The sequence below is a fragment of the Trachemys scripta genome, chromosome 1, assembly GCF_013100865.1.
Source record: "Trachemys scripta elegans isolate TJP31775 chromosome 1, CAS_Tse_1.0, whole genome shotgun sequence".
NCBI lineage: Eukaryota > Metazoa > Chordata > Testudines > Emydidae > Trachemys > Trachemys scripta.
The window spans coordinates 301019256-301046708 of record NC_048298.1 but is presented as its reverse complement, the minus strand read 5'-3'; the positions used below and the strand labels follow the sequence as shown (position 1 = coordinate 301046708).

Genomic DNA, 27453 nt, shown 5'->3' with positions numbered 1-27453 from the left:
GATATTCTGACATCTCAGTTGTGATGGTGCCTGCATCAGCCGAGAATGGGCTAGATAGTTGAGTGTTGTCTGCATATTGTTGGCAGCTGTACCCATGCAATTTCACTCTCTCTCTCAATGGTCTCATGAGATCAGTGAAGAGAAGCAGATATAAAATCAATCCATGTATGATGTTACAGGTGAGGAACTTAAGAGAGGAGCAGTTACCCATCACCACTGTGAGTTCTGCTGAAGAGGAACCATTGAAGCCACTGTAGTGCTTGTCCCATCTACTCCTTCTATGTCATCCAGGCAGGTTAGCAATACCTTGTGATTTATTGTGTCAAGAGCTGCATTGAGATCCAGCAATATGAGTATGGGGACCATGCCTGTGTCTACGGCCATAATGGATTCCTCTTTTAGTGCCTGTAGTTCTGACCTCTGATTGTAATGCACCCGAGATGCTGGCGTATGTCACATTTGTTGGAGCTTGGAAGCCACTAGTACACCGCGCTATTCTTATTTCCTCTACCTCCTACTATCCTTTAAAGTTCCAGTTCTATTCTCTTTTAGAAAAGCGTGTGTAGGGGGGGAATCATTCTACATATACTTAGCATCTTCCTCTAAAATAAATTCCTTGTCGATTCTTGCTTTTACCATTTTCATATGTTGGAGAAAAACAGAGTTCTCACTATTTGTTTAGGTATAGCAAGTCAGATGCTTTATTAACTCTCACAATTGCGCAGAGGGTTACAGTTAGCCTGACTCTTGCTAACGAACTGTCATGTATTGCATCCCCTTCCTGTCAGTTCTTTCTCTGCTTCCACACATATTACTAACTTGGTCTATCTAAATGTGATCAACTTTATTTCCTTTTTCTGTCTCAAGATCCTGCCCTCTTTTTACACTTTCGGTACTGCCCTGGCTGCTTGTGGCTATGTGCTATTGACCTCACTGGTCAGGAACAGTTTGCTGGGATCTCACTTTGCTGACTTGGCTTCACGTCTACTGATCCACTTGCTCTTTTTACCCCTTGGACTGACAATATGCACTCATCTAGCTCTGTATCTCTCCACAGGGGTATAGCTCTGGGTTGTCCTGGGTTTTAGTCCTTAAATTGTACTGTACTAAAAGCTTCAGTTTTCTGTATAGTATGCACAAATTCCTATATGTTTAAACAAGCAAACTAATCTGAAACTAAAATAAAAATGAAACTTGTTCAAGAGTAGTTGAAATGATCATCTAATTAGCTGTGTGGTTGACTTTATTCAGAAGATCAGAGACATAGGGCTTTTTGGAACCTTATTAATAGGATTGCTTATATTGCACTATGTGAAGTTCTCCAACTGTGAATTTTTAAAAAATTAGGGTTGGAAGTACACAATTATTATGACTTATGCCTTATGGAAACTTGTTTGATGCTAATTATTAAAATAATTTGTCAGTTTTGATAATCAGGATCTTTAATCCTAAAGCCTACACTCTTTTGAAATAACAGTAAGCAGGATTCTTTCCACATAATATCCTTGGGGATTACAGACTGACAGGTAATAAATTATTAGGTTAGCTCTTCAAATTTTTGTTTAAAATATACTGGTTTTAAAAAGCATTCATAAGTTACCTTATGAAAAAAATATTTGATATATTTTCTCAGAAGGTTTTTGATCTGAGATCTGTTCTCATTTAAAATGCACTGAACCCCAAAGTGTAACTGAGGAAATGTTATTTGAGATATAGAGAGCTTGTTGCCCTCTGCACTGCTGCTGCCACTTCTATGGTGTGGTAAGTTGTAGGCCTGTTCCTTAGGGTATGTCTACACTACGAAATTAGGTCGAATTTATAGAAGCCGGTTTTATAGAAATCGGTTGTATACAGCCGATTGTGTGTGTCCCCACATAAAATGCTCTAAGTGCATTAAGTCAGCGGACCGCGTCCTCAGTACGAAGGCTAGCGTCGACTTCCGGAGCGTTGCAGTGTGGGTAGCTATCCCACAGTTCCCGCAGTCTCCGCCGCCCATTGGAATTCTGGGTTGAGATCCCAATGCCTGAATGATGCAAAACAGTGTCGCGGGGGGTTCTGGGTACATGTCGTCAGGCACCTCCCCCTCCGTCAGAGCAACGGCAGACAATTGATTCACGCCTTTTTACCTGGGTTACCTGTGCAGACAACATACCACGCCAAGCATGGAGCCCGCTCAGCTCAGCTCACCGTCACCATATGTCCTCTGGGTGCCGGCAGACGTGGTACTGCATTGCTACACAGCAGCAGCTAATTGCCTTTTGGCAGTAGACGGTGCAGCATGACTGGTAGCCTTCATCGGTGATATGGGTGCTGGTAGACGTGGGGCTTGCAGACGTGGGGCTGCATTGCACACAGCCGCAGCCCCTTGCCTTTTGGTAGAAGATGGTATATTACGATTGATATCCGTCGTCGTCATACTGCAGTGGCTGTCAATCATGGGCACCTGGGCAGACATGTTCAGTCCTATCGAACAGTCTCGACGATGATGGCTATCAGTCGTAGTATGCTATTTTCTGCCAAGCGCCCAGTATTTTCTGCCAAGCACCCAGAAGCTGCCGAGGGCTATCAGTCATGCTGCACTGTTGTCTGCCAGCTTAAGATGTAAAAAATAGATTTGTTCTGTATTCATTTGCTTCCCCCTCCCTCCGTGAAATGAACGGCCTGCTAATCCCAGGGTTTTGAGTTCAATCTTTGGGGGGGGCCATTCTGTGTGACAGTTGTTTGTGTTTCTCCCTGATGCACAGCCACCTTTGTTGATTTTAATTCCCTGTACCTGTACACCATGTCGTCACTTGCCCCTCCGTCCGTCAGATACTAGTTTCGCGCCTTTTTTCAGACCAGACGCCATAGCACTGGGATCATGGAGCCCGCTCAGATCACCGCGGCAATTATGAGCACTAGGAACACCACGCGCATTGTCCTGGAGCATATGCAGAGCCAGGTCATGCCAAAGCAAAACCAGGACCAGCCAAGGAGGCGATTGCAGCGCGGCGATGAGAGTGATGAGGAAATTGACATGGACATAGACCTCTCACAAGGCACAGGCCCCAGCAATGTGCAAATCATGGTGTTACTGGGGCAGGTTCATGCCGTGGAACGCCGATTCTGGGCCCGCGAAACAAGCACAGACTGGTGGGATGATTCCCAGTGGCTGCGAAACTTTCGCATGCATAAGGGCACTTTCAGGGAACTCTGTGACTTGCTTTCCCCTGCCCTGAAGCGCCAGAATACCAGGATGAGAGCAACCCTCACAGTTGAGAAGGGAGTGCCGATAGCTCTGTGAAGCTTGCAACGCCAGACAGCTACCGGTCAGTCAGGAATCAATTTGGAGTGGGCAAATCTACTGTGGGGGCTGCTGCGATCCAAGTTGCCAGGGCAATGAAAGACCTGGTGATATCAAGGGTAGTGACTCTGGGAAACGTGCAGGCCATAGTGGATGGCTTTGCTGCAATGGGATTCCCAAACTGTGGTGGGGCGATAGACGGAACCCATATCCCTATCTTGGCACGGGAGCACCAAGCCACCGAGTACATAAACCGCAAGGGGTACTTCTCAATGCTGCTGCAAGCCCTGGTGGATCACAAGGGACGTTTCACCAACATCAACGTGGGATGGCCGGGAAAGGTACATGATGCTCGCGTCTTCAGGCACTCTGGTCTGTTTCGAAAGCTGGAGGAAGGCTCTTTCTTCCCGGACCAGAAAATAACTGTTGGGGATGTTGAAATGCCTATCGTGATCCTTGGGGACCCAGCCTATCCCTTAATGCCATGGCTCATGAAGCCGTACACAGGCAGCCTGGACAGTAGTCAGGACCTGTTCAACTACAGGCTGAGCAAGTGCCGAATGGTGGTGGAATGTGCATTTGGACGTTTAAAAGCGCGCTGGCGCAGCTTACTGACTCGCTCAGACCTCAGTGAAAAGAATATCCCCATTGTTATTGCTGCTTGCTGTGAGCTCCACAATATCTGTGAGAGTAAGGGGGAGACATTTATGGCAGGGTGGGAGGTTGAGGCACATCGCCTGGCTGCTGATTATGCGCAGCCAGACACCAGGGCAGTTAGAAGAGCACAGCAGGGCGCAGTGCGCATCAGAGAAGCTTTGAAAACGAGTTTTGTGACTGGCCAGGCCACGGTGTGAAACTTCTGTTTGTTTCTCCTTGATGAACCCTCCGCCCCCCCCACCCGGTTCACTCTACTTCCCTGTAAACCAACCACCCCACCCTACCCTCCCCCCTTCGAGCACCGCTTGCAGAGGCAATAAAGTCATTGTTACTTCACATTCATGCATTCTTTATTAATTCATCACACAACTAGGGGGATAATTGCCAAGGTAGCCCAGGATGGGTGGGGGAGGAGAGAAGGAAAAGGACACACTGCAGTTTAAAATTTTAACTTTTATTGAAGGCCAGCCTTCTGATGCTCGGGCAATCATCTGGGGTAGAGTGACTGGGTGGCCGGAGGCCCTCCCACCGTGTTCTTGGGCGTCTGGGTGAGGAGGCTATGGAACTTGGGGAGGAGGGCTGTTGGTTACACAGGGGCTGTAGCGGCGGTCTCTGCTCCTGCTGCCTTTCCTGCAGCTCAACCATACGCTGGAGCATATCAGTTTGATGCTCCAGCAGCCGGAGCATCGACTCTTGCCTTCTGTCTGCAAGTTGACGCCACCTATCATCTTCAGCCCGCCACTTGCTCTGTTCAGCCCGCGATTCAGCCCGTCACCTCTCCTCTTGTTCATACTGTGCTTTTCTGTAGTCTGACATTGATTGCCTCCATGCATTCTGCTGTGCTCTTTCAGCGTGGGAGGACATCTGGAGCTCCATGAACATATCATCCCGAGTCCGCTGTTTTCTCCTTCTAATCTTCACTAGCCTCTGTGAAGGAGAAACATTTGCAGCTGGTAGAGGAGAAGAGAGAGGTGGTTAAAAAAGACACATTTGGGTACACTCTTTCACGTTAAATTTTGCTGTTCACATTACACAACACATGTGCTTTCGTTACAAGGTCGCATTTTTCCTCTTATATTGAGGGCCTGCTGGTTTGGTGTGAGAGATCACTCACGCAGTGCCAGGCAACAGATTTCGGCTTGCAGACAGCCATGGTAAGCCACAGTCTTTTGGCTTTTTTAACCTTCTTAACATGTGGGAATGGTTTCAAACAGTAGCGCCCTCATTTCCCATACCAAGCACCCCTTGGGTTGGCCATTTAAAATGGGTTTGCAATGTAAAAGGAGGGGCTGCAGTTTCCAGGTTAACATGCAGCACAAACCCAACTAACTCCCCCCCCCCCCCAATTTTTGGGGATGATCCCTTCCCCCCCCCCCCCCCCCCGCGTGGCTAACAACGGGGAACATTTCTGTTCAGCAGAGCAGGAAGGGGCACCTCTGAATGTCCCCTTAATAAAATCGCCCCATTTCAACCAGGTGACTGTGAATGATATCACTCTCCTGAGTATAACAAAGAGCGATAAGGAATGGATGTTGTCTGCATGCCAGCAAACACCGGGACCATACACTGCCATGCTTTGTTATGCAATGATTTCAGGCTATGTGCTACTGGCCTGGCGTGGTAAAGTGTCCTACCATGGCGGACGGGATAAGGCAGCCCTCCCCAGAAATCTTTTGCAAAGGCTTTGGGAGTACATGAAGGAGAGCTTTCTGGAGATGTCCCTGGAGGATTTCCGCTCCATCCCCATACATGTTAACAGACTTTTCCAGTAGCTGTACTGGCCGCGATTGCCAGGGCAAATTAATCATTAATCATTAAACACGCTTGCTTTTAAACCATGTGTAATATTTACAAAGGTACACTCACCAGAGGTCCCCTGTATGCCCTCAGGGTCTGGGAGCACGCCTTGGGTGAATTCGGGGGTTACTGGCTCCAGGTCCAGGGTGATAAACATATCCTGGCTGTTGGGGAAACCGGTTTCTCTGCTTCCTTGCTGCTGTGAGCTATCTACATTATCTTCATCCTCATCTTCCTCGTACCCCAAACCCTCTTTCCTGTGTGTTTCTCCAGTGATGGAGTCATAGCACACGGTTGGGGTAGTGGTGGCTGCACCCCCTAGCATGGCATGCAACTCCGCGTAGAAGCGGCATGTTTGTGGCTCTGCCCCGGACCTTCCGTTTGCTTCTCTGGCTTTGTGGTAGGCTTGCCTTAGCTCCTTAATTTTCACATGGCACTGCTGTGCGTCCCTGTTAAGGCCTCTGTCCTTCATGGCCTTGGAGACCTTTTCTAATATTTTGCCATTTCGTTTACTGCTACAGAGTTCAGCTAGCACTGATTCATCTCCCCATATGGCGAGCAGATCCCGTACCTCCCGTTCAGTCCATGCTGGAGCTCTTTTGTGATCCTGGGACTCCATCACGGTTACCTGTGCTGATGAGCTCTGCGTGGTCACCTGTGCTCTCCATGCTGGGCAAACAGGAAATGAAATTCAAACATTCATGGGGCTTTTCCTGTCTACCTGGTCAGTGCATCTGAGTTGAGAGTGCTGTCCAGAGCGGTCACAATGAAGCACTGTGGGATAGCTCCTGGAGGCCAATAACGTCAAATTCAGTCCACACTACCCCAATTCCGACCCGCTAAGGCCGATTTTAGCGCTAATCCCCTCGTCGGAGGTGGAGTAAAGAAACCGGTTTAAAGGGCCCCTTAAGTCGAAAGAAAGGGCTTTGTCGTGTGAACATGTCCAGGCTTAATTCGATTTAACGCTGCTAAAGTCGACCTAAACTCGTAGTGTAGACCAGGCCTTAGAAAGCTGGACACCCACAACTCCCGTTAGTCAGCCGGACTTGCATGTGTCAGAGGCCATTTCCTCTCAGGAACAGACCTGTGATATCAATTACTCCCTTACTGAAAAGGGGTCTCTGGCTGTCAAACAGGCACAGTATTGCCAACCCCAAAAGTTAAAAATCCTGAGTCAGACCCCCAAAACCATGAGGTTTTAAAAAGATATTTTTGTTTTTGAACCCCCTTCTGCACATCCCCAGTGTGTGACCATTAGCATTGCGCACTCTCCCAAATTTACTGAGTAAGTTGATTTTGGCTCTCACTACACGAGCTGTCACTTCCCCATCTGCCTGTCTCCTGCCCAGCAATTAACTTTGCTCCCCAAACCAGTCTTGTCCTCCCCCACATCTGTTCTGTTGGTGCCAGTCCAGGTTTTCCAATGACTGTCCTTTTTTTTTGAGGTAGCTGTCCCAGGACATTAAAAGTGAATTAACTCCTGGTTTTTGTCCATTGAGGAGTCACCTCTTGGGCCGCTGCTGGGGGGGGTGGGGGGGGAAGGGAGTCTCGTCTTCCTCCTCCTCGTGCTGCTGCTCCCCATGATACTGGCTACCATGCAGTTCCCGAGAAGAAGCCAGCAGCAGCAGCTTCCTACCTGACCAAAAAGTCTCTCAGAGCAGTAAAAAGAGCTCAAGGAAATAGCCCCCAGTGCCCTGCTTCTCGCCATGATGGCAGCTATTCCTGCTCAGAAGGGCCCCGATCCACACCCAAGAGCCATCTCCTATTTCCCCCGCACATTCCCCAGCTCAGGGATATCCTGATTTTTGTACTTCAGAGGTGGCAACCCTAGAGTCTCCCTAGCCCCACTCAGCCCCCACATCTGCCCAGCCACCATCAGTTCTGCAACTCCCTCCCTCCCCCTGCCACATTTCTGATCCTCCTGGAGCTCTTCAGCCCCTCTTTGGGTCTGGGGGCTGCAGCAGGGTCTCCTCCCCCTTCCAGGTTGGGGGGCAGCTCCAGGGGCTCTTCACCCCTTCTCTGCCCCTTCCCAGGCCAGGTGTTGCAGGAGACGGGGGGAGGATCAGAGGAGGAGTCCCATTGCTCACAGGAAGGGAGGGGGCAGAGGGAGTGAGCTGCTGGGCCCTGTGCTCCCCCCACCGCCTCCCCTCCTGTGAGAAATATGGCATCTGAGGGGAGTAGGAGGGAGTTCTGTCTGCTTCATGCAGCAGCCTGGATTGGCTGTTCTACCCCCAGGAGGTGGGCTAGTGGGATAGGCAGCCAATCAGAGGAGGTCCCATCCCCATCTGGCAGGTGTGAAATTGGCTAGAGTGTGGGAGCATCTCACCTTGTCATGAGACCAGCTCCAGCCTTGGCCAAACTCCTGTCACTCCTGAAAAAATCCCGAGAGTTAGCAGCTCTGAAGGCAATATAATCCCTTTGCTATCCCTCCTGGGCTGGGGCCCCCTTTCACCCTGCCACCACATGCCATGCACAAGGAAGTTAAACTGTATCAAAATGCTTCTCGTGGGGCAGGTGCTGTCGGTTCGGCTTCTTACTCAGAAAGGAAAGTGAATAGTAAACTGATCGTGCACCCCTTCAATGGACAGAAGCAATGAGAGATCCCAGTGGTGTTACCCAGGGTTTCTGAACCCAAAGCTCTTGGTAACTTTTACTCTTGATGAAGCGGTGGCAGGAAATAAATCACTGGAGACACAGCTGTTTAACCGATAGATGGCTGGCACAAACAGCACAATACAAGAGTGCTTTCACTTAAAGCTATACTTTTAGTCTCAAGCACTTATACACCTCCACATAGGGTTGCCAACTCTGACTGAAGTTGCCAACTATTCCTTTCAATAGTCACTGGGCAATCTGGGAGACTCCAGGCCAATCCTGGAGGGATAGCAACCCTATCTCCACAACAAGTTAGTAATACACCCCCCAAAAATCCCAGATTCATATTTGCCCACGGTGTTGAAGAGGTCTTGAGTGGATAACTACAAACGTCCAGTGGCCAGTCTTCTGTCTGTAAGGGAATTTGAGAGGTGTTCACGTGTCCATAGAGCTCAGATTTCTCCCTCTTTTTATGCCCAATTTGTTAGTATTACAGAACTTGTTCATCAAAATAAAAACAAAACAAAAAAACCCGAACAAACTGCTGAGCTGAAACTAAGTTAAGTGTGGAGATTTCCAGCCTGTCAGGCAGAGAATATTCCATCATTTAACCAGCTGTATAGCAATCGTTAACTATTGCCAGACTTTCAGTCTTATAAAACCGCATGCTTGGGAAAAACAACTCAAGTCATGAGGGAACAGGGTCATGTTTACTCCGCGAGGTCACTCACTTCCCTCTCCCCTCCTGGTCTGTTAGTTGTGCTAAGGTTTCAGAAAGGCCTTCTTTTAGCTGCTTTCAGCAATAAGCATAACAATTGGTATTCCAGCAACTGGCAGTGGTTTAAACACGTTGCTGGGCTCTGGGCTATCAAAAATCTGCTCCTACAGTGCCTGCTGGCACATGATTCTTCAGTTCTGTTCTTTCATGGTGTGCCACAGGTCGTGTAAGGTGCACCGAGATGCTGAGCTCCCCTTCCCCCATTGTGGGGTGGGAAGAGTGTGGCTCTGCTGCATTTACTTTTGGCTGTTCTTTCAGGAATGATGTGTGTGACAAGTTGAAGAAATCCCCATTGATTTCCAGCAAACAGGGAATTAATTCACTTCCTGGCTATTTCCTTGAGGCTTAAGGTAGAGAAATAACATGGGAGGAGGCGAAGGCTTTCTGGCTTTTTGCTTTTTGGGTTCTTTTATTGTACAGTAACTCCTCACTTAAAGTCGTCCCGGTTAACATTGTTTCATTATGAAGTTGCTGATCTATTAGAGAACATACTCGTTTAAAGTCGTGCAACGTTCCATTATAAGGTTGTTTGGCTTGCCCTGCTCCACCTGCCTGCCTGGCACTTCTGCCGGGGAGCGGGGTCGGGGTGCAGGGGCTTGCCCTGCTCCATCTGCCCGGCGTTCCAGCCAGGGAGAGGGGTCGGGAAGTGGGAGCTTGCCCCGTTCCGCCCAACCTGGCGTTCCAGCTGGGGAGCAGGTTGGGACGCGGGGGCTTATCCCACTCCACCTGCCCAACATTCCCAGCCTGGGAGCGGGCAAGCCCCTGACCCCACTCCCTGGCAGGAGCGCCAGACAGGCAGAGTGGGGCAAGTCCCCGTGCCCCAATCCCACTATGCCTCGCCTCAACCAACCTTCACAATCATAATTGGTGAGTACAGTATTAGTTTGTTTAAAATTATTGAAAATTTATACTGTATATGTATATAATGTCTTTTGTCTGGCGAAAAATATTTCCCTGGAACCTAACCCCCCACCCCATTTACATTAATTCTTATGGGAAAATTGGATTTGCTTAACATTGTTTCGCTTAAAGTAGCATTTTTCAGGAACATAACTACAACGTTAAGCGAGGAGATACTGTATAGGAATTGGGTAGAATCCCTTTAAATAGTTAGTGAGCCCTCTGATGGTGCTCTTTGTGTTCTGAAAAATATGCAAAAGCAGCGGTGCATGTATGGAGCTCAGCCTTGCATGTTACATGTAGTTAGTAAACATGGTTATTTGGCCTCCGCTGTGCCATGTGGTTACTTCATATTACATTTGTTGTGTAAAGAGCAAAAGACACAGCAGTTGGCAGCGAGCATGGGATACTGATCCAGGAATACAGTGGCACAGAGCGTGCCTGCAGAGGCCTGGTACAACTGAAAAGCCCTCCAGCCACTAGGACTGTGAGAACACTGCTGATTTAGAGAAAAAGAAGGCTTAAAATATGCATCTGTTTAGGGCAAATGGATTTTGGACTTCGATAGTTCACTAGAAGACTGGCTCACCTATATTGAGAGACCAGAACATTTTGAGGCCTGAAGGGGTCTTAGATCACCTAGTCTGACCTCCAGTATAACACAAACCATTACATTTTACCCAGCTACCCTATAATAGGACCCAGTGACGTTAGTGAGACTAAAGCATTTCAGTCCTCAGGAGACAACTGTTCAGTGCCAATGGCAGAGAACAGGAGAGACTGAGGAGCCACCAATGCCTGAATCCCTTTCAATGTCAGGGAATTCATTACGTGAGATGTGCCCGATTGATCCTAGCAGGTGATCCATGCGCCATGATGCAGAGGAAGGTGAAATCCTCTGCAGAGGCAGTGACCATGAGATGGTCGAGTTCAGGATCCTGACACAAGGAATAAAGGAGAGCAGCAGAATACGGACCCTGGACTTCAGAAAAGCAGACTTTGACTCCCTCAGGGAACAGATGGGCAGGATCCCCTGGGAGAATAACATGAAGGGCAAAGGGGTCCAGGAGAGCTGGCTGTATTTTAAAGAATCCTTATTGAGGTTGCAGGAACAAACCATCCCAGTGTGTAGAAAGAATAGTAAATATGGGAGGCGACCAGCTTGGCTAAACAGTGAAATCCTTGCTGATCTTAAACGCAAAAAAGAAGCTTACAAGAAGTGGAAGATTGGACAAATGACCAGGGAGGAGTATAAAAATATTGCTCAGGCATGCAGGAGTGAAATCAGGAAGGCCAAATCACACTTGGAGTTGCAGTTAGCAAGAGATGTTAAGAGTAACAAGAAGGGTTTCTTCAGGTATGTTAGCAACAAGAAGAAAATCAAGGAAAGTGTGGGCCCCTTACTGAATGAGAGAGGCAACCTAGTGACAGAGGATGTGGAAAAAGCTAATGTACTCAATGATTTTTTTGCCTCTGTCTTCACGCACAAGGTCAACCCCCAGATTGCTGCACTGGGCAGTACAGCATGGGGAGAAGGTGACCAACCCTCTGTGGAGAAAGAAGTGGTTCGGGACTATTTAGAAAAACTGGACGTGCACAAGTCCATGGGGCCGGATGCGCTGCATCCGAGGGTGCTAAAGGAGTTGGCGGGTGAGATTGCAGAGCCATTAGCCATTATTTTTGAAAACTCATGGCGATCGGGGGAGGTCCCAGATGACTGGAAAAAGGCTAATGTAGTGCCCATCTTTAAAAAAGGAAAGAAGGAGGATCCGGGGAACTACAGGCCAGTCAGCCTCACCTCAGTCCCTAGAAAAATCATGGAGCAGGTCCTCAAGGAATCAATTATGAAACATTTAGAGGAGAGGAAAGTGATCAGGAACAGTCAGCATGGATTCACAAAGGGGAAGTCGTGCCTGACTAACCTAATTGCCTTCTATGATGAGATAACTGGCTCTGTGGATGAGGGGAAAGCAGTGGATGTGTTATTCCTTGACTTTAGCAAAGCTTTTGATACGGTCTCCCACAGTATTCTTGCCGTCAAGTTAAAGAAGTATGGGCTGGATGAATGGACTGTAAGGTGGATAGAAAGCTGGCTAGATCGTCGGGCTCAACGGGTAGTGATCAATGGCTCCATGTCTAGTTGGCAGCCAGTTTCAAGCAGAGTGCCCCAAGGGTCGGTCCTGGGGCCGGTTTTGTTTAATATCTTTATTAATGATCTGGAGGATGGTGTGGACTGCACTCTCAGCAAGTTTGCAGATGACACTAAACTAGGAGGCGTGGTAGATACACTAGAGGGTAGGGATCGGATACAGAGGGACCTAGACAAATTAGAGGATTGGGCCGAAAAAAACCTGATGAGGTTCAACAAAGACAAGTGCAGAGTCCTGCACTTAGGATGGAAGAATCCCATGCACTGCTACAGAGTAGGGACCGAATGGCTAGGTAGCAGTTCTGCAGAAAAGGACCTAGGGGTCACAGTGGACGAGAAGCCGGATATGAGTCAACAGTGTGCTCTTGTTGCCAAGAAGGCTAATGGCATTTTGGGCTGTATAAGTAGGGGCATTGCCAGCAGATCGAGGAACGTGATCGTTCCCCTTTATTCGACATTGGTGAGGCCTCATCTGGAATACTGTGTCCAGTTTTGGGCCCCACACTACAAGAAGGATGTGGAAAAATTGGAAAGAGTCCAGCGGAGGGCAACAAAAATGATTAGGGGTCTGGAGCACATGACTTATGAGGAGAGGCTGAGGGAACTGGGATTGTTTAGTCTCCAGAAGAGAAGAATGAGGGGGGATTTGATAGCAGCCTTCAACTACCTGAAGGGGGGTTCCAAAGAGGATGGAGCTAGGCTGTTCTCAGTTGTGGCAGATGACAGAACAAGGAGCAATGGTCTCAAGTTGCAGTGGGGGAGGTCCAGGTTGGATATCAGGAAAAACTATTTCACTAGGAGGGTGGTGAAACACTGGAATGCGTTACCTAGGGAAGTGGTGGAGTCTCCTTCCTTGGAGGTTTTTAAGGCCCGGCTTGACAAAGCCCTGGCTGGGATGATTTAGCTGGGAATTGGTCCTGCTTTGAGCAGGGAGTTGGACTAGATGACCTCTTGAGGTCCCTTCCAACTCTGATATTCTATGATTCTATAAAATCCCACCAATGTCCCTGCTAATATGACCTGGGGGAAATTCCTTCCTGGTGCTGAATCTGGTGATTAGTTTGACCCTGAGTATGTGAGTGAAACATAGGGTTGCCAACTTTCTAGTCGCACAAAACCAAACACCCTAACCCTGCCCCTTCCCCAAGGCCCTGCCCCTGATCACTACATTCCCTCTCCCTCAGTGGCTTGCTCTCCCCCACCCTCACTCACTTTCAGTGGGCTGGGGAAGGGGGTTGGAGTGTGGGAGGGGTAAGGACTCTGGCTGGGGATGATGGGTTTGGGATGCAGGAAGGGGCTCCAGGCTGGGGGGTGAGGTCGAGGAATTTGGAGTGCAGGAGGGGGCTGTGGGTTGAGCCGGGTGGGGCTGGGGATGAGGGGTTCAGGGTGTGTGAGGGGGCTCTGGGCTGAGGCAGGGGGTTGAGGTGCAGTGGGGGTGACGGCTCTGGACTGGAGGTGCAGGCTCTGGGTTGGGGCCAGTGATGAGGGGCTTGGGGTACAGGAGGGAGCTCCAGGTTTGAGGGAGGCTCAGGGCTGGGGCAGGGGATTGGGGCTTGGGGTTGGAGTGTGGGCTTACCTTGGGTGGTTCCTGGTCAGCAGCTCAGTGTGGGGGCTAAGGCAGGCTTCCTGCCTGTCCTGGCACCGTGCTGCATGTGCCCCGGAAGCAGCCAGCGGGTCCGGGGCCTACATGGGGGGGATGGGTGGGGGTGGGAGGCAGGAGGCTCCATGTGCCGCTCTCGCCCGCAGGCACTGCCCCCCCCAGCTCCCATTGGCCGGGAATTGGCCAATGGGAGTGCAGATCCGGTGCTCGGGACGGGGGCAGTGCACAGAGCCTCGTGGCCCCCCTGCCTAGGAGCTGGATCTGCTGTTTGTTTCCAGGGCACAGCGTGGTGCCAGCCTGGACAGGAAGGGAGTAGCCTGCCTTAACGCCGCAGCACTGCCGACTGGACTTTTAACGGCCCAGTCAGCAGTGCTGACCTGAGCCACTAGGGTCCCTTTTTGACTGGGTGTTCTGGTTGAAAACCGGACACTTGGTCACTCTAGAGACACACCAGCCAGGCATCTCAGAGAAATGATTCTTTGTACCACCTCAGAGCCCTAGTCCACCCCGTCTGGTGTCCCGTCTCCAGCCGTGGCCAATCTCTGATACTTTGGAGAAAGGTGTGAAAAAAACTCCAGAATACATCTGGCCAATTGTGCATGATAGAATGATATAAATAAATATATCACAATGAGAGGAAAGTGGCAGTTTTGCTAAGTGTCATGGGGCTAAAACCTGTAACCTGCTGCATGGCCCAACAGCTCCTATTAACTAGCAGACAAAGCATTTGCTGAGATTGTGGAAATGCTACAAAAATCACCTATCCCTAGAGCCACTGGTGCTTGCAGAATGTTTATGCTTTTATAAACAGAATCCAAAAGAAAATTCAACATTTCTGAATGTGGCTGAATTAAGGAAATTAACAGAGCATTGCCAATTTGGAGAGAATTTAAATGATGCATTAAGAGATGTATTGATATGTGGTATGTGAAACAATCCAAAACCAGCTATTGACAAGATTAATTTGACCCTACAATGTGCACTAAAATTTGCTGTATCAAGGAAGACAACTACTAAAGATGTCAGGGAGCAGCATCATTATGTAATCTGTGCAACAAATACATGAGGCATCATGCAAAAAGCACAACATGGGCAACACACCTACACTGCATGCTTTCATTGTGGGAAACAGGCTCACAATGCAAATAGAGGGCAAATCTTTAAAAACTGTAACAAACAGGTACACATGGAAAATGTGCAGGGCAGTGCAGCAAGTACAACCGCCGCCTCATAAGGGCAACTCCAGAGGATTTCAGATTCAGCAGTTTGCAGATAAATGACAACAGGAAGTCGACCTGTGCACCTGTTTAACTTAAAGACAACGAACAGAGGCCAGAACTACATTACAAAGTTTTGTCAGCAAAGCTGTATCTGATGGGGTGTGAAAAAAACACACCCCTTAGGCCAACATAGCTATGCCAGCAAAACCCCCACTGTGGATGGAGTTATGCTGACAGAAGACTGCTTCTGTCAGCAAAGCTAATGTTCTTCAGGGAGGTAGGTTACTGGGCCAGCAGAAAAACACCTTCTATCGGCATATACTGTGTTTACGCTTGAGGGCTCTGCCCGTATAGCTACACCTGTCTAGCTGTATCAGCAAAGCTTGTGTAGTGTAGACTAGCCCAAAATATTATTTGGACTTTTTCACAAGTGGCAGGAAGTATTTTCATGATTCATACCTGTAAGGGTTTATTTAAGTATAACAGGAGAGTGTTTGGCAGAGCATCAGTACCCGCTGTTTGGCAGTGAGCCATTGTTAAGAATATTCCTGGCACTTGTTGTTACTTGGACAATACACTGCTCATGGGAGTTAGTGATAAAGAGCACCTTGGGAACCTCCAGAAGGTCCGTGGGAGACTGTCTGAGCACGGTCATAGAGCAAACAAGGCATTCAAACTGCAAAATGTGTCACAATTACGTACCTTTCTGGAAATGGTCAGTTATTACCATAAGTTCTCATCTAATATAGTGACAATGTTATATCCTCTGAGTGAACTGTCACAGAAATGACGTTGGTCCACGCAGTGTACCCAGGCTTTGGATGACCCCAAGAAGATTATAGCGTTTGAAAGAGTCTTTACACACTACAATGCAACTTTGCCTATAAAGATATGGAATAGGAGCAGCCATTTCACGTGTATTGAAGATCACACTGAAAGGCCTATTGCCTTAGCTTCCAGATCTTTTTGTCCAGCAGAACATAACTATGCTCAAATTGACAGAGCAGCTACTATATGCTGCAGTTCTGTGTTCACATAAATAGCTTTTGGTTCTTTTTTTAAAACCTGTGGGTACTAACGACCTGACCCGAAGCCCAGTGAAATCAATAGAATGTTAGCATTGATTTCCAGTGGGCTTTGGTTCAGTCCCTGAGGCTCAAGAATAAAGCTGTGGAGGGAGAAACACACTTTGTTTTGTTGTTAAACCCATAGGCACACCTTACCAATTTGCAATTCATTTACTTTCTATTCAGAATAATACCTAGAAATAACAAGGAAGTATTATAGAAGCAATGGGGGCATATGGAGGCATTGGATGTTCAGATCCCACTTTTTGTTTCTAGTTCTTGTAGAACAGAAACCAGAAAGAGCTGTCAGCATAAGCTGTAGGTACTGTACATAGGGTTACCATACGTCCGGATTTCCCCGGACATGTCCGGCTTTTTGGTGCTCAAATCCCCGTCCGGGGGGAATTTCCAAAGAGCCGGACATGTCCGGGGAAATAGGGAGGCATAAGCCAGGGTCCGCCCAGCACGATCCACCGGGTCCACAGTGCAGCCCAGCTGACCCAGCTACAATGCTCAGGTGGGGAACGGTGGGGACTCAGGCTTCCCTTGCGGGTGGGGACCCCCCCGGCCACTGAGGGACCCTTCCTGTGGCCCCGTTGTCCCGCGCAGCTTGGAACCCGGCGCTGCGGGAGCTGTTTCCCACAGGGACAGACAGGCCGGGGAACGAGCTCGGCGGCAGGAAGGAAGCTGCGGCCGGGGCTGCAGGGACCTGCGCTGCCGAGCGTCTGAAGCCTCCAGCAGGCAGAGGCTGCCGGGGGAGCAGGGGCAGGCGGGGGGTGCAGAGGCTGCAGGGGTGGGGGGTGCAGGGGCTGCAGGGCGAGGAGGAGCAGTGCAGGCAGGGGCATAGGGGCTGCAGGGGCAGGGCAGGCAGGGGGGTGCAGAGGCTGCAGGGGCAGGGGCTGCAGGGCGAGTGGGGAGCAGGGGTCACAGAGGCTGCAGGGGCGGGGGGGTGTAGGGCGAGTGAGGAGCAGGGGTCACAGAGGCTGCAGGGGCCGGGGGGTGCAGGGACAGGGCAGGCGGGGGCGCAGAGGCTGCAGGGGTAGGGGGTGCCGGGGCTGCAGGGAGAGTGGGGAGCAGGGGTCACAGAGGCTGCAGGGGCAGGGGGTTGCAGGGGCAGGGCAGGCGGGGAGCGCAGAGGCTGCAGGAGCGGGGGGTGCAGGGGCTGCAGGGTGAGTGGGGAGCAGGGAAGCACTTAGCAACCCCCAACCAAGATCAGAGCGGGAAGGAGGAGGGGGAATGCAGCGTGCTCAGAGGAGGGGGCAGAGTTGGGGCGGGGGCTTTGGGGAAGGGGCGGGTTGGGGCGGGGCTGAGGTGGGACCGGGGGTGGGGAAGGGGCGGAGTTGGGGCAGGGCCAGGCCCCCGTGGAGTGTCCTCTTTTTTCAGTGTTGAAATATGGTAACCCTAACTGTACAGTACCAGCCAACATGTTTTTAGCATCAATTTAACATCATAAATATTTAGTTGATAGAATTGCAGTGCTGGCAATGAGGGAATATTTATGAAATTCTATGCTCAGGAAATAGTTTTTATTAGAGCTGGTCAAAAATTGCAACCAGCTTCTGGTTTTATTTCTTTGTTTCTACCTTTTATTTCTTGTAATGTTTTTTGAGAATTCCTCTGTGGACCTCAAGATTATTGATGCTCTATTTTTTGTCTCTTATTAAAAACAAAAAAAGCCCCAATAATATGGTTTATCTTTTTTTCTTTTATGTTGCGCCTCCTGAGAATACAAACAGCACATGCCTCCAGTGTAATTCCTAATGTGCCTGTTTTACAATAACAAAGAAAAAAGTTGCTGCTGTTGTTTAAAATGGAATGTCACCTTCCTGGTCTAGGTGCTCCTATTCTGTTAAAAAGGTCCATATAGTATTATTGTCCCCACAGTGTGTGGTGTGACATAAATCATCCAGTTCTGCCTTCACCTTCTTCCTAGTGTTGCAGGTGGTAGGTTGGGATCAGCTGGTAAGAATGAAGTTTAGGAGAGGCCAGGACATATGAGATTAGGGACCTTGTTACAGGTTGAAAGCTTGATGACCGCCTACTGGATTATGGTGGCCAAATGAGATTTTATGGTGACCAGAATTTATATTTTATTTATTTAAAGTATGTTTTTCCTCAGTTATTTTGCCTTGTTTTTAGTTAATCGTTAATTTCTGCTGCTTTTCACTTGGGGTTATGATTTCAAATCTCACTCTCCCATTTTTAAAATGTTCTAAAGCAGGGATCGGCAGCCTTTGGCATGCGGCCCATCAGGGAAATCCGCTGGTGGGTCGGGACAGTTTGTTTACCTGCAGCGTCCGCAGGTTTGACCATTTGTAGCTCCCACTGGCCGTGGTTCGCCGTTCCAGGCCAATGGGGGCTGTGGGAAGCGGCGGCCAGCACATCCCTGGGCCCGCGCAACTTCCTGCAACCCTCATTGCCCTGGAATGGCGAACCGCAGCCAGTGGGAGCTGCGATCGGCTGAACCTGCTGACACTGCAGGTAAACAAACAGTCCCGGCCCGCCAGTGGATTTCCCTGATGGGCCGTGTGCCAAAGGTTGCTGATCCCTGTTCTAAAGTAAACTGTTTATCTTCCCACCCCCAGTATTTTTCTTTTTCTCAAATCTTTTACCCCACCCCTTTTGCTTAATTGTGGTTATGTCCTCTGTGTTCAATCTTTAAAATAATTCCATGCATGGAATCTCCCCGTCAGGTCAGTGGGAATTAGGAGTTTGGATTTGTAATAGCTACATGTTCACAAGCAATCATCATTGTCCTGTGGTTATACACAGAGGTAGACTTTCTTGAAGGCAGACATTTGTGAGGGAAATTGAGGTTGCTGAAACTAACAAAGCCATTTAGCAGTGTCTCAGGCTTTTCAGAACTTTTCTCTTCCTTATAGGAACCACAAGTAATCATAGATTGATGGCTCGTCTTATTCCGCTCACCAGCATGTCTATTTTGCTTTGTACACTTTGTTCACAGCATGTTGAAATTGTATCCTGCCATGATTTCAAGAGCTGTAACATATCGTGAGTTTCCACGCCCACAAATTCAGAAGAAACATTTTCTACCTTGCTTCGTATTGTAATATGAGACTTTTACCCACATCGAGACTTTTGTGTATTAAGTCCAATCTTTAAATCTTTCAGTCCTACTCCTTATCCAGGATCTGCACGGCACTGCTTCTAGGGGATTTGATGCCACTGTCTTTGATGTGTGACATCAGTGGTTTAGGGTTAAAAGGTTTCCTTTTAGAAATTGTTAAGACCTTCCAGAGCTGCAAGAAGTGATGTAAGCTATGTGTGTGTGACCTGTTGCTAACAAGTTGATTTAGTAAGAACTCAGACACATTTATCTCCTTCTCACTTCCCTCTTGATATTTGTTTCGTCCTAATGACTCCCAAACAGCCTATTGAAGCTAGGGTTAGACCTGCCTTTTAGGGAAAGCTATGCTGTTCAAGTCCCAGTGACATAATTTATTCACATAGAAGTTATCTATATTAGAATGATCAGATGCAGTAGGTGCCTACATTTGATACAAAACTATAAATCATACACTCAAATCTATCTGTCATAGTCATCTAAAATATTTATTGTGCTGACTCAAACAAAAAAAAATGTTTGGATTCCTTATCACAGAAGCCTGAATAAACAGTATATTTATTAATCAACTTATGGATTCTTATCTCCATTTTATGCATTGATTCTGCAGAAAACCTACAGTTTTGAGTATATTTTAAGTCAGAATGGAGCCTTAAGATTTATTCCAGCACCACTGCCACATTCCTCTGAGTTGATAATCCTGACAGCTATATTTACATTGCATAACTTTAGTTTACAGGGATCATATGGCATACATTTGCTAACATGGATCCAACTATTGGTCTATCTAATCAAAGAATGTATGTCATGCTTACAGGATTGTGGACTGTATCTAGGGTCATGGTGGACAACCATCTGAACAGGAGTCGATGATGCAATACTATGGCTAAGAGGGCTAACACATACCTTGGATGCATAAATCGGAGAATATTGGGTAGCAGTAAGGAAGTGGCATTAGTTCTGTATATGGTGTTAGTGAGACCATTACTGGAGTACTGGATGAAATCCTTGTCCCGCTGAAGTCAAATGGGAGTCCTGCCATTGATTGCAATGGAGCCAGGATTTCACCCACTTTGTCTAAATCTAGTGTCCACACATTGAAAAGGATGTTGAAAAACTGGGAAGAGTTCAGAAAAGAGCCACGAGAATGAGTCAGGGTCTGGGAAACCTGCTTTATAGTGAAAGATTAATGAAACTCAAGTCCTGTAGTTTATTAAAGAGAAGGTTAAGAGGTGACTGGATCACAATCTATAGGTTCTCTGTGGGGAGAAGATTCTGATACTAAAAGTTTCTTCAATTTAGCAGATGAATGCATAACAAGATCCAATGGCTGGATATTAAAACTAGACAAATTCAAACGAGAAATAAGGTACACGTTTTTAACCATGGAGGTTATTAACCACTGAAGCAACTTACCAAGAGGATATAGTGGATTCTTCAAGCCTTGGAAATCTTTAAATTAAGAATGGATGTCTTTCTAAAAGAGATGCTCCAAGTGAGACAAAAGTGATGGACTTGGAATCACTGGCTGAGATTCTCTGACCTATGTTATGCAGGAGATCAGACTAGATGATCACAATGGTCTCTCTTGATCTTGAATCTATAAGTAGATTGGGTTCCTCCCTTGGGAAGTGGCCAACACCTGATGCTGTAAATAAATCAGTGATCAGTTTATGCCCCGAAACCTGATGTTTCACTATCTCATTTTAGCTTTGTAATGTTCCACTGTGGTGAATGCTCCAGGATAAGCACATGTTCTGTGAAGTGTTTCTAATTTTTTTTCAAATTTACCTCCCATCAGTTTCATTGAGTGCCCACTTGTATTCACATCATGGGGCAGGGTAAAGAGGGGGTACTACCTAGTGTTTACCTTATCCACCACAATCTTAAATGCCTCTGTTAACTCCCTTCTAATATTTTGTAAGACATTTATTTAAAAACTATCAACAAGCAACAGTACTAATCGAATTGTACATTTAAAAATGTGTAAGATCTAATTAGAGGGGTAGCCGTGTTAGTCTGGATCTGTAAAAAGCGACAGAGTGTCCTGTGGCACCTTATAGACTAACAGAAGCTTAAGCTTTCGTGGGTGAATACGTTGCATCTGACGAAGTGGATATTCACCCATGAAAGCTTATGCTCCAATACTTCTGTTAGTCTCTAAGGTGCCACAGGACTCTTTGTCGCTTTTTAAGATCTAATTGTGCACCTGAGAGCCACATTATTTATTTATCTTATTTATTTATTTATTTATTGGCGCTGCTGTAGCACCTAGATTGTTCTCCCTGGGTCCGAGAATCCATAAGTGGGGAAGGGACAAGGAGTTAGTGGGCCAAGGCCAGAGGGGTCCATCCGCCTTGTGCTATTGAGGAAGTGTATGTAATGCAACTTTGGGAACTACTGAATCTAAGCCTTTACTTTCCCATTAGGGATCCTGTTTAAGGGGGCTCCTGACAGCTGCTGCTAGCTTCAGAAGTACTGTCAGTGTAGCTCCACTGGAGTTCTGCTGCAGGGTGTGCCAGAGACCTAGATGTATGAGACATCTGTGTGAATATGCTTGGTCTTCTTTTGGTTCAGGGGATTCATCAGATCCTCGGGGTTTCGTGGAATTCAGTGGTGGACCCTGCTGCTTGTTGTTTGGGGGGAGCCCCTCCCTTTGGGAGCTGACAGAATAACTGGGGAGAATCTCAGTGAGGGAATATCAGAGATGTTCTCCTATTAGTTTTCCTGCAGGAGGGGGGGAGGGCGAGAGTAACATACTCTAGTGGTGTCATCCCTACTAATCTGCAGAGCACATGATAAAGTTTTTTTTAAACTAACTTAAATTATTGCAAAATATCTGACACCAAGATCACCCACTACTAAAAAAAAAATAATGAAATTGTATTGTCTTTGTCAGTTTCGCTTTCCATTTGAGGGAAATACAGTTCTATCTGAAGAACAAAGCCTGAGCACATCTCTTCAATTTAGTCAGATTGGTCAACTTTCCACTACGGGGAAACCATATTCCCAATAAAATTAATCACGTACATTCCACACGCTAAGCAAATACAAGTTTACTTTGTTGACTAAGAGGTGAATATATATGGCTTTTGGTTTTTCTTTGGTTGAAAAATTGTATTTGGCAAGCACAGTACACATTTGTGAATAATATTTCCTTATGTGTACTTCAAAAGTGATCTGCATAACTGATGAGAGGAAAGTGACAAAGAGAAGGTTGGGGTTTTAGTTTTGTTTTTTTTTTTTTTCTTGTTAAAATACTATTTTGTTCATACATTCTATACAAAAGTAATGGAACAGAATGCAAATTAGCCTATGACAATAGCATTGCTCCCTTCCCTCCCTCCGCCCCCCGCTTCCCCCCCCCCCCCCCCAAGGCATGGAACACTGACAACTGAGCACCTGTTCTGAATAAGCATAGTTCATACCTTTGATTCTGACCATATAAATAAATAAGTCAAATAGTGACTCATAGCATTGACTTAGGTTACATACCTGGGAACCATAATGTTTATGACATTCTTCTTTTATATTCTCCCTAACCCCCAGGGGGAGTGGTGAGGAAAGGAACCCCGTTGTTTCATATCAGCTCTATTTTTCATTCCTTCTCAGCAAATTACACAATGAAAACAAGATTCTGCTATGTATCCTCTCTATTATGTCTTTATTAGTGCAACTGTAGTATGTATAGTGTTTGAGGGTTTTTGGAGGTGGGAGGATGGAATTAGGAAGAGGGAAGGGATGGTGGGTAGAGGCTGAATTTGAGTTTTCCCATCCTTTTCTGAGCCCTGAGGCTCTCCTCACTGTTCTTTTTGTTTTAAAATCTCTTTCCTTTGATGCCATGCACCCTAACCATTGACTGTCTACCAGAGAACCTGAGGGTCACCATTTAGCAACATGAGTCATTCCCTGTAGGTTGAGGGTTTAGCCTTCACAATTAATGTGTAAATTCTGCTTCTGTAATTCTGCAAAAGATTTTAACTGGAGAAAGTCCAAATTTTAAATGAAACCTTTAAATATCTACAATCAGTTCAATAATTTAATCTCTGGGAGTAAGGGCAGAACATAGCATTAATTTAAAATTCATATCCTAAAGTGCTCCAAGGATAAGATGCATAATAATACGGTTCTGTGATATTGAAATGGAGCTCTGATATAATGTCCTGTTTCATGAATTAATGTAATCAGTTAATGTTTGTTCTAGAGAGGGAACTGAGCCAGAAACTGGAATCCAAACCACATGCACAAATCTGGACTTGAACTCTGATCTGAAAGTTAGGATCAGGGCCCTTTTGAAGAATGGGCTGAACTGGAACCTCTGAGCGTAGAGGGATTTTGAAATACAGACCTAAACTTGCATCCAGATGTTATAGATAGAGTGTCTCTTTAAAATGGCCTGATCCTTCTAACTGGAATCTCAGTATCTTAGGGTATTGGTGGTGGTTTCAAAACTGGGTCTCAGTTTTGCAACTTTGGCTCATTTCTAGTTTTCCAAATGTACATATTATTACATGTTAAATATTATTCTTTATTAATAATTACTTTTGAATGACTTGAGATAAAATGTGAGGAGACAAGTGTAGAAAGCTGTCTTCTAGACATTGCAGTTGACAGAGGATGCCTGCTCCTTTTTAGCGCCCTATTAAAAAAATCAGGGAGGGTCTGCTTTGATGGCTGTAACATAGTTTAGCATCTACACTACGAACTAAGGATGTGATTTCCAACTGGTGTAGACATACTTGTACTAGCTCAGATCTGAGCTAATATGCCCAACATAGTAGTGCAGCTGCACTGGCAGCGGTAGTGGAGGCACGGCTTAGCCATGCCAACGACAAACCTGCCCGAAACTGGTGGGGCGAACACGGCTAAGCCACGCCTCCACTGCAGCTACCCATGCTACCGCGGCTGCTACTTATGCTCACGCTAGCTCTTGTTGAGCTAGGATGGGTATGTGTCTGCAAGCATGGAAGCCCATCCCTAGCTCCTAGAGTAGATATAGCCTTAGTGTGTGTATCACTGCTATTTGGGGGAGGGAGGGAAGCGAAGTATACTTTCCCTGAAGTCGCCAGAATTTTGTTCCTCGGGACTTGTCGACACTAGAAAGTGTTGTCATTTTAACTATACTGGGATAGTTAAGTGGCATAATTCTCTCAGTTATATTGGTATACAAGTGCTTATACCAGTGTAGCTTTTTCCTGTATGGGAAGCGAAAAAAGCTATGATATAATTACATCCACACTAGTGCTTATGTGGGTATAACACACACAAATCACACCCCTTTCCAACATAGTTATTATGATACAACTTTTCTGGTGTAGACCAGGCCATGGTCTACAAATATTTGTTATTAGCAATAATTGAAAATTTACATAAAGTGTTATGAAACATTAATCTGTGGATGCAACAGTGAGTATTGCTAGTGACATCATCCGAGTTAACAACATGTGTGATTTTTTTTTCTTCCCTTATAGGTTAAATGGACTAACTGGCTCTCATTCTGAGGGAACCTAATGGATATCTCTTGCTTTAATTAAATCTCTACTGTATGTCAAAAAGATTTCTCAAGTCTGGAAGTTGCTCTGAAAGCAATTGAAGCAGTATAAAAATGTGAATCTAACAAGACTCCAAACAACTTGAGAGAGAATTTTCTACTGATCAGTTTGTAATTTAAATCCTTAACTGAAGCCTGCATACTAGTTAAACTGATTGAAGAGAGAGCTTGTTCCTTTTGCTCTTCAAAAAAGCAGTCACCTGAAATTTCAAAATGAGTGCATCACTGGTACCAAGTGAGCCATGTTACACCCAGCTGCAGGACAACAGAAATGAAATAAAAAATAACAATGAAAGCATAATAAGTATGGGAGATACAAATGCCAACCAAATTATGACAAAGGTCAGAAGCACTGAAGGGGAAGTCAAGAGATGTGATTTGACAACTGATCCTGGAAGTGTGCATACTGGTGGGTCAGAGAACATTACGCAGTTGGATACAGAGCAGAATAAATTTCTGGTCTTTAAGGAATCTCAGATTTGTGATATCAATGTACAAGAATTTAGGTTGCCTTCTACCATAAACAGGGAATTGGATAAAGATTACAAGATTGATGAAGTTAAGGATACTTCAAAGAATATTCGTATTAGCCGAGGAAAAAGTCTGTCTAATTTGAAGAGCAGTGCAAATGATACCAGTTCAGGGGTTCTTTCAAAAGATGATGTTGAATTTACCCGGCATATTTCTAAGGATAAAATGATCAGGACCATGGAGGCTGAAGGAATAAAAAGGCTTTCTTTGGGAAGATCAAGTAAATTTTCTACTAAAACAGAAGCATTTTCAAAAGAACGTGTGTCGTGTAAACGTTCACTTTCTGCATCACTGGATTCCATTGATACATCACATCATTTGATTGGTGATACTGAGAAATCACAGAAAACACCAGCGGATCATTTTCTAGGTATGGTTTTTCATCCACTTGACAATACCTCAGAGGAAAATATGGTGTTTTATTCGAAACCATCTACCTCGGAGAATAAGAAAGTAAATATCCCAGAGAGCCAAATGGATGTGGAAGATGTACCAAATGTTAACAGCAAAAGCACACTGCATCCTACTCACGTAGATCTAAATTTAAGTGGTAAGCCCAGTGAAGTCTCTAGTAAGTCAGAAGCACAACTAGGTCAGGGTCATACAAGTAAAAAACTGGAGTTAAAACATCCACCACTTGTACCATCTAAGAACATTTGTCAACAAAAAATTGAGAGAATTATGTTGGTAGAATTTCTAGGATGTCAAAGAGAAGAAAGTACATTAGTACAAGAGAAGAAAGGATGTGGAGCTGAAGTGTCCAAAATGCAAGCTCCCCAGTTTCAAGACTTTTGTAGTAAAGTAGGGGATCCACTCTTAAACCAAGTGGTAGCCTATGCTGAGGACAGACTACGAAGTGGTAATAACACCTGCCCTGGGTTAGGAAGAGGAAGTAATGATGGTGAAAGCAGGGCAGCTAATCAGGGTCGTCAGGAATACATAACAGACAAAGAAATTGGATCTGTATTTGATAGCAAATCGAGTGGCAAGCTGACACCTACAAGAAATAGAAACTTACTTGAAGCTGGTACAAGTTGCATTCAAACAGTTGGTGGGCATATATCTTTTCTACACAACGTCAGTCTCCCTTACAGCAAAACCATGAAAGTTAATGAGAATAAACTGATGCTAGTCAAAGGGAACACTGAAAACACCACAGTGTCTGCCTCTGATCTCTCAGATCAACACAGAGCGCTTAGTACAGACACAATGTCAAACGAACAGCCAAACAACCAGGATAGTGATGTGGAAACTGCAAGCTTTTCAGTTCAGAATAAAAAGACAGCTATTGCAAAGAAATATCTTTCAGATGAAGCATCAGAGAGTTATAAAATTTCAGCAAGGGCTGATGCCTTTTTCTGTGTCCCAACTTCCTTGCGCCCAGTGGCAACTGTGAATGTTAATAATCAGCCCACAATTTCAAACAGCAATTTAAAGGAACTTTATGCACTTCATGTTGACAAGCTGTCACCCTCCTCAGTCCTACCTCCCATTGACAGTACCCAGTTGTTAAACATATCCCCTAAAGTGCCTATCAAGACTGCTGTGAACAGTGGAATCCCCAAACCAATCCTTGTGCATTCCAAGGGCTCCCTTACAGCCAAGGGTGATGCGGAGAGTGACAGCAGTGAAAAGCCTGAAGAAAACATTGAGATAAAACCGGTCATACCCAAACCCAAACACGTGAGACCTAAGATCATCACTTACATTAGAAGAAATCCTCAGTCTATAGACCATCTTGACTCTTCCTTTGCCTCAACTGAGCTGCCGTATGGTCCCCCTGTGTGTGGTATGCCCATGGCAAAAGAACAGCAGATATTGAGTGGTGGGGATATTAAACCATCTAACATTCTGTATGATAAATTTAAACCCGACTTGCAGAAGCCAAGAATCTATGGTTCGGGACTTGTGGTATCTGGCATTAAACCCCCGGGGCATCATTTTGGTCAAATGAGTGAAAAGTTTTTACAGGAGGTAAGGAGATAACCACCTCTTTTGTATACCTATTGACGTTTGTTTACTTATTTCTTTGAGGAAAATAGCAGAGATTGGTGGTAAAACCTGAAAACAGTAAATCAGTACTGGGATATATGTGGGTATTGTAAACAAACTTTATTAACTATTTCTGACACTGACGTTGGTGATGGCGAATGGTCTGTTGCTGGAAGCTGCCGTACTGTCACAGTGCTTCCCAGAAGCACACAATCACCCCCTAATATTCAAAAGCTATAAATGGGAAC

General features: G+C 46.2%; 1 protein-coding gene across 4 annotated transcripts in view; it reads left to right on the top strand.

Annotated features, from left to right (window-relative positions):
* The window catches only part of MTUS2 (microtubule associated scaffold protein 2), a 491119-nt gene that overhangs the window by 177861 nt on the left and 285805 nt on the right, over positions 1–27453 (top strand). For all 4 annotated transcript variants that reach the window (XM_034758688.1, XM_034758689.1, XM_034758687.1 and 1 more), the window contains one exon: positions 24603–27187. In XM_034758688.1, coding sequence (XP_034614579.1) covers positions 24896–27187 — 2292 coding nt within the window. In that variant the 5' untranslated portion in view covers positions 24603–24895. The remainder of the gene's footprint in view (positions 1–24602; positions 27188–27453) is intronic.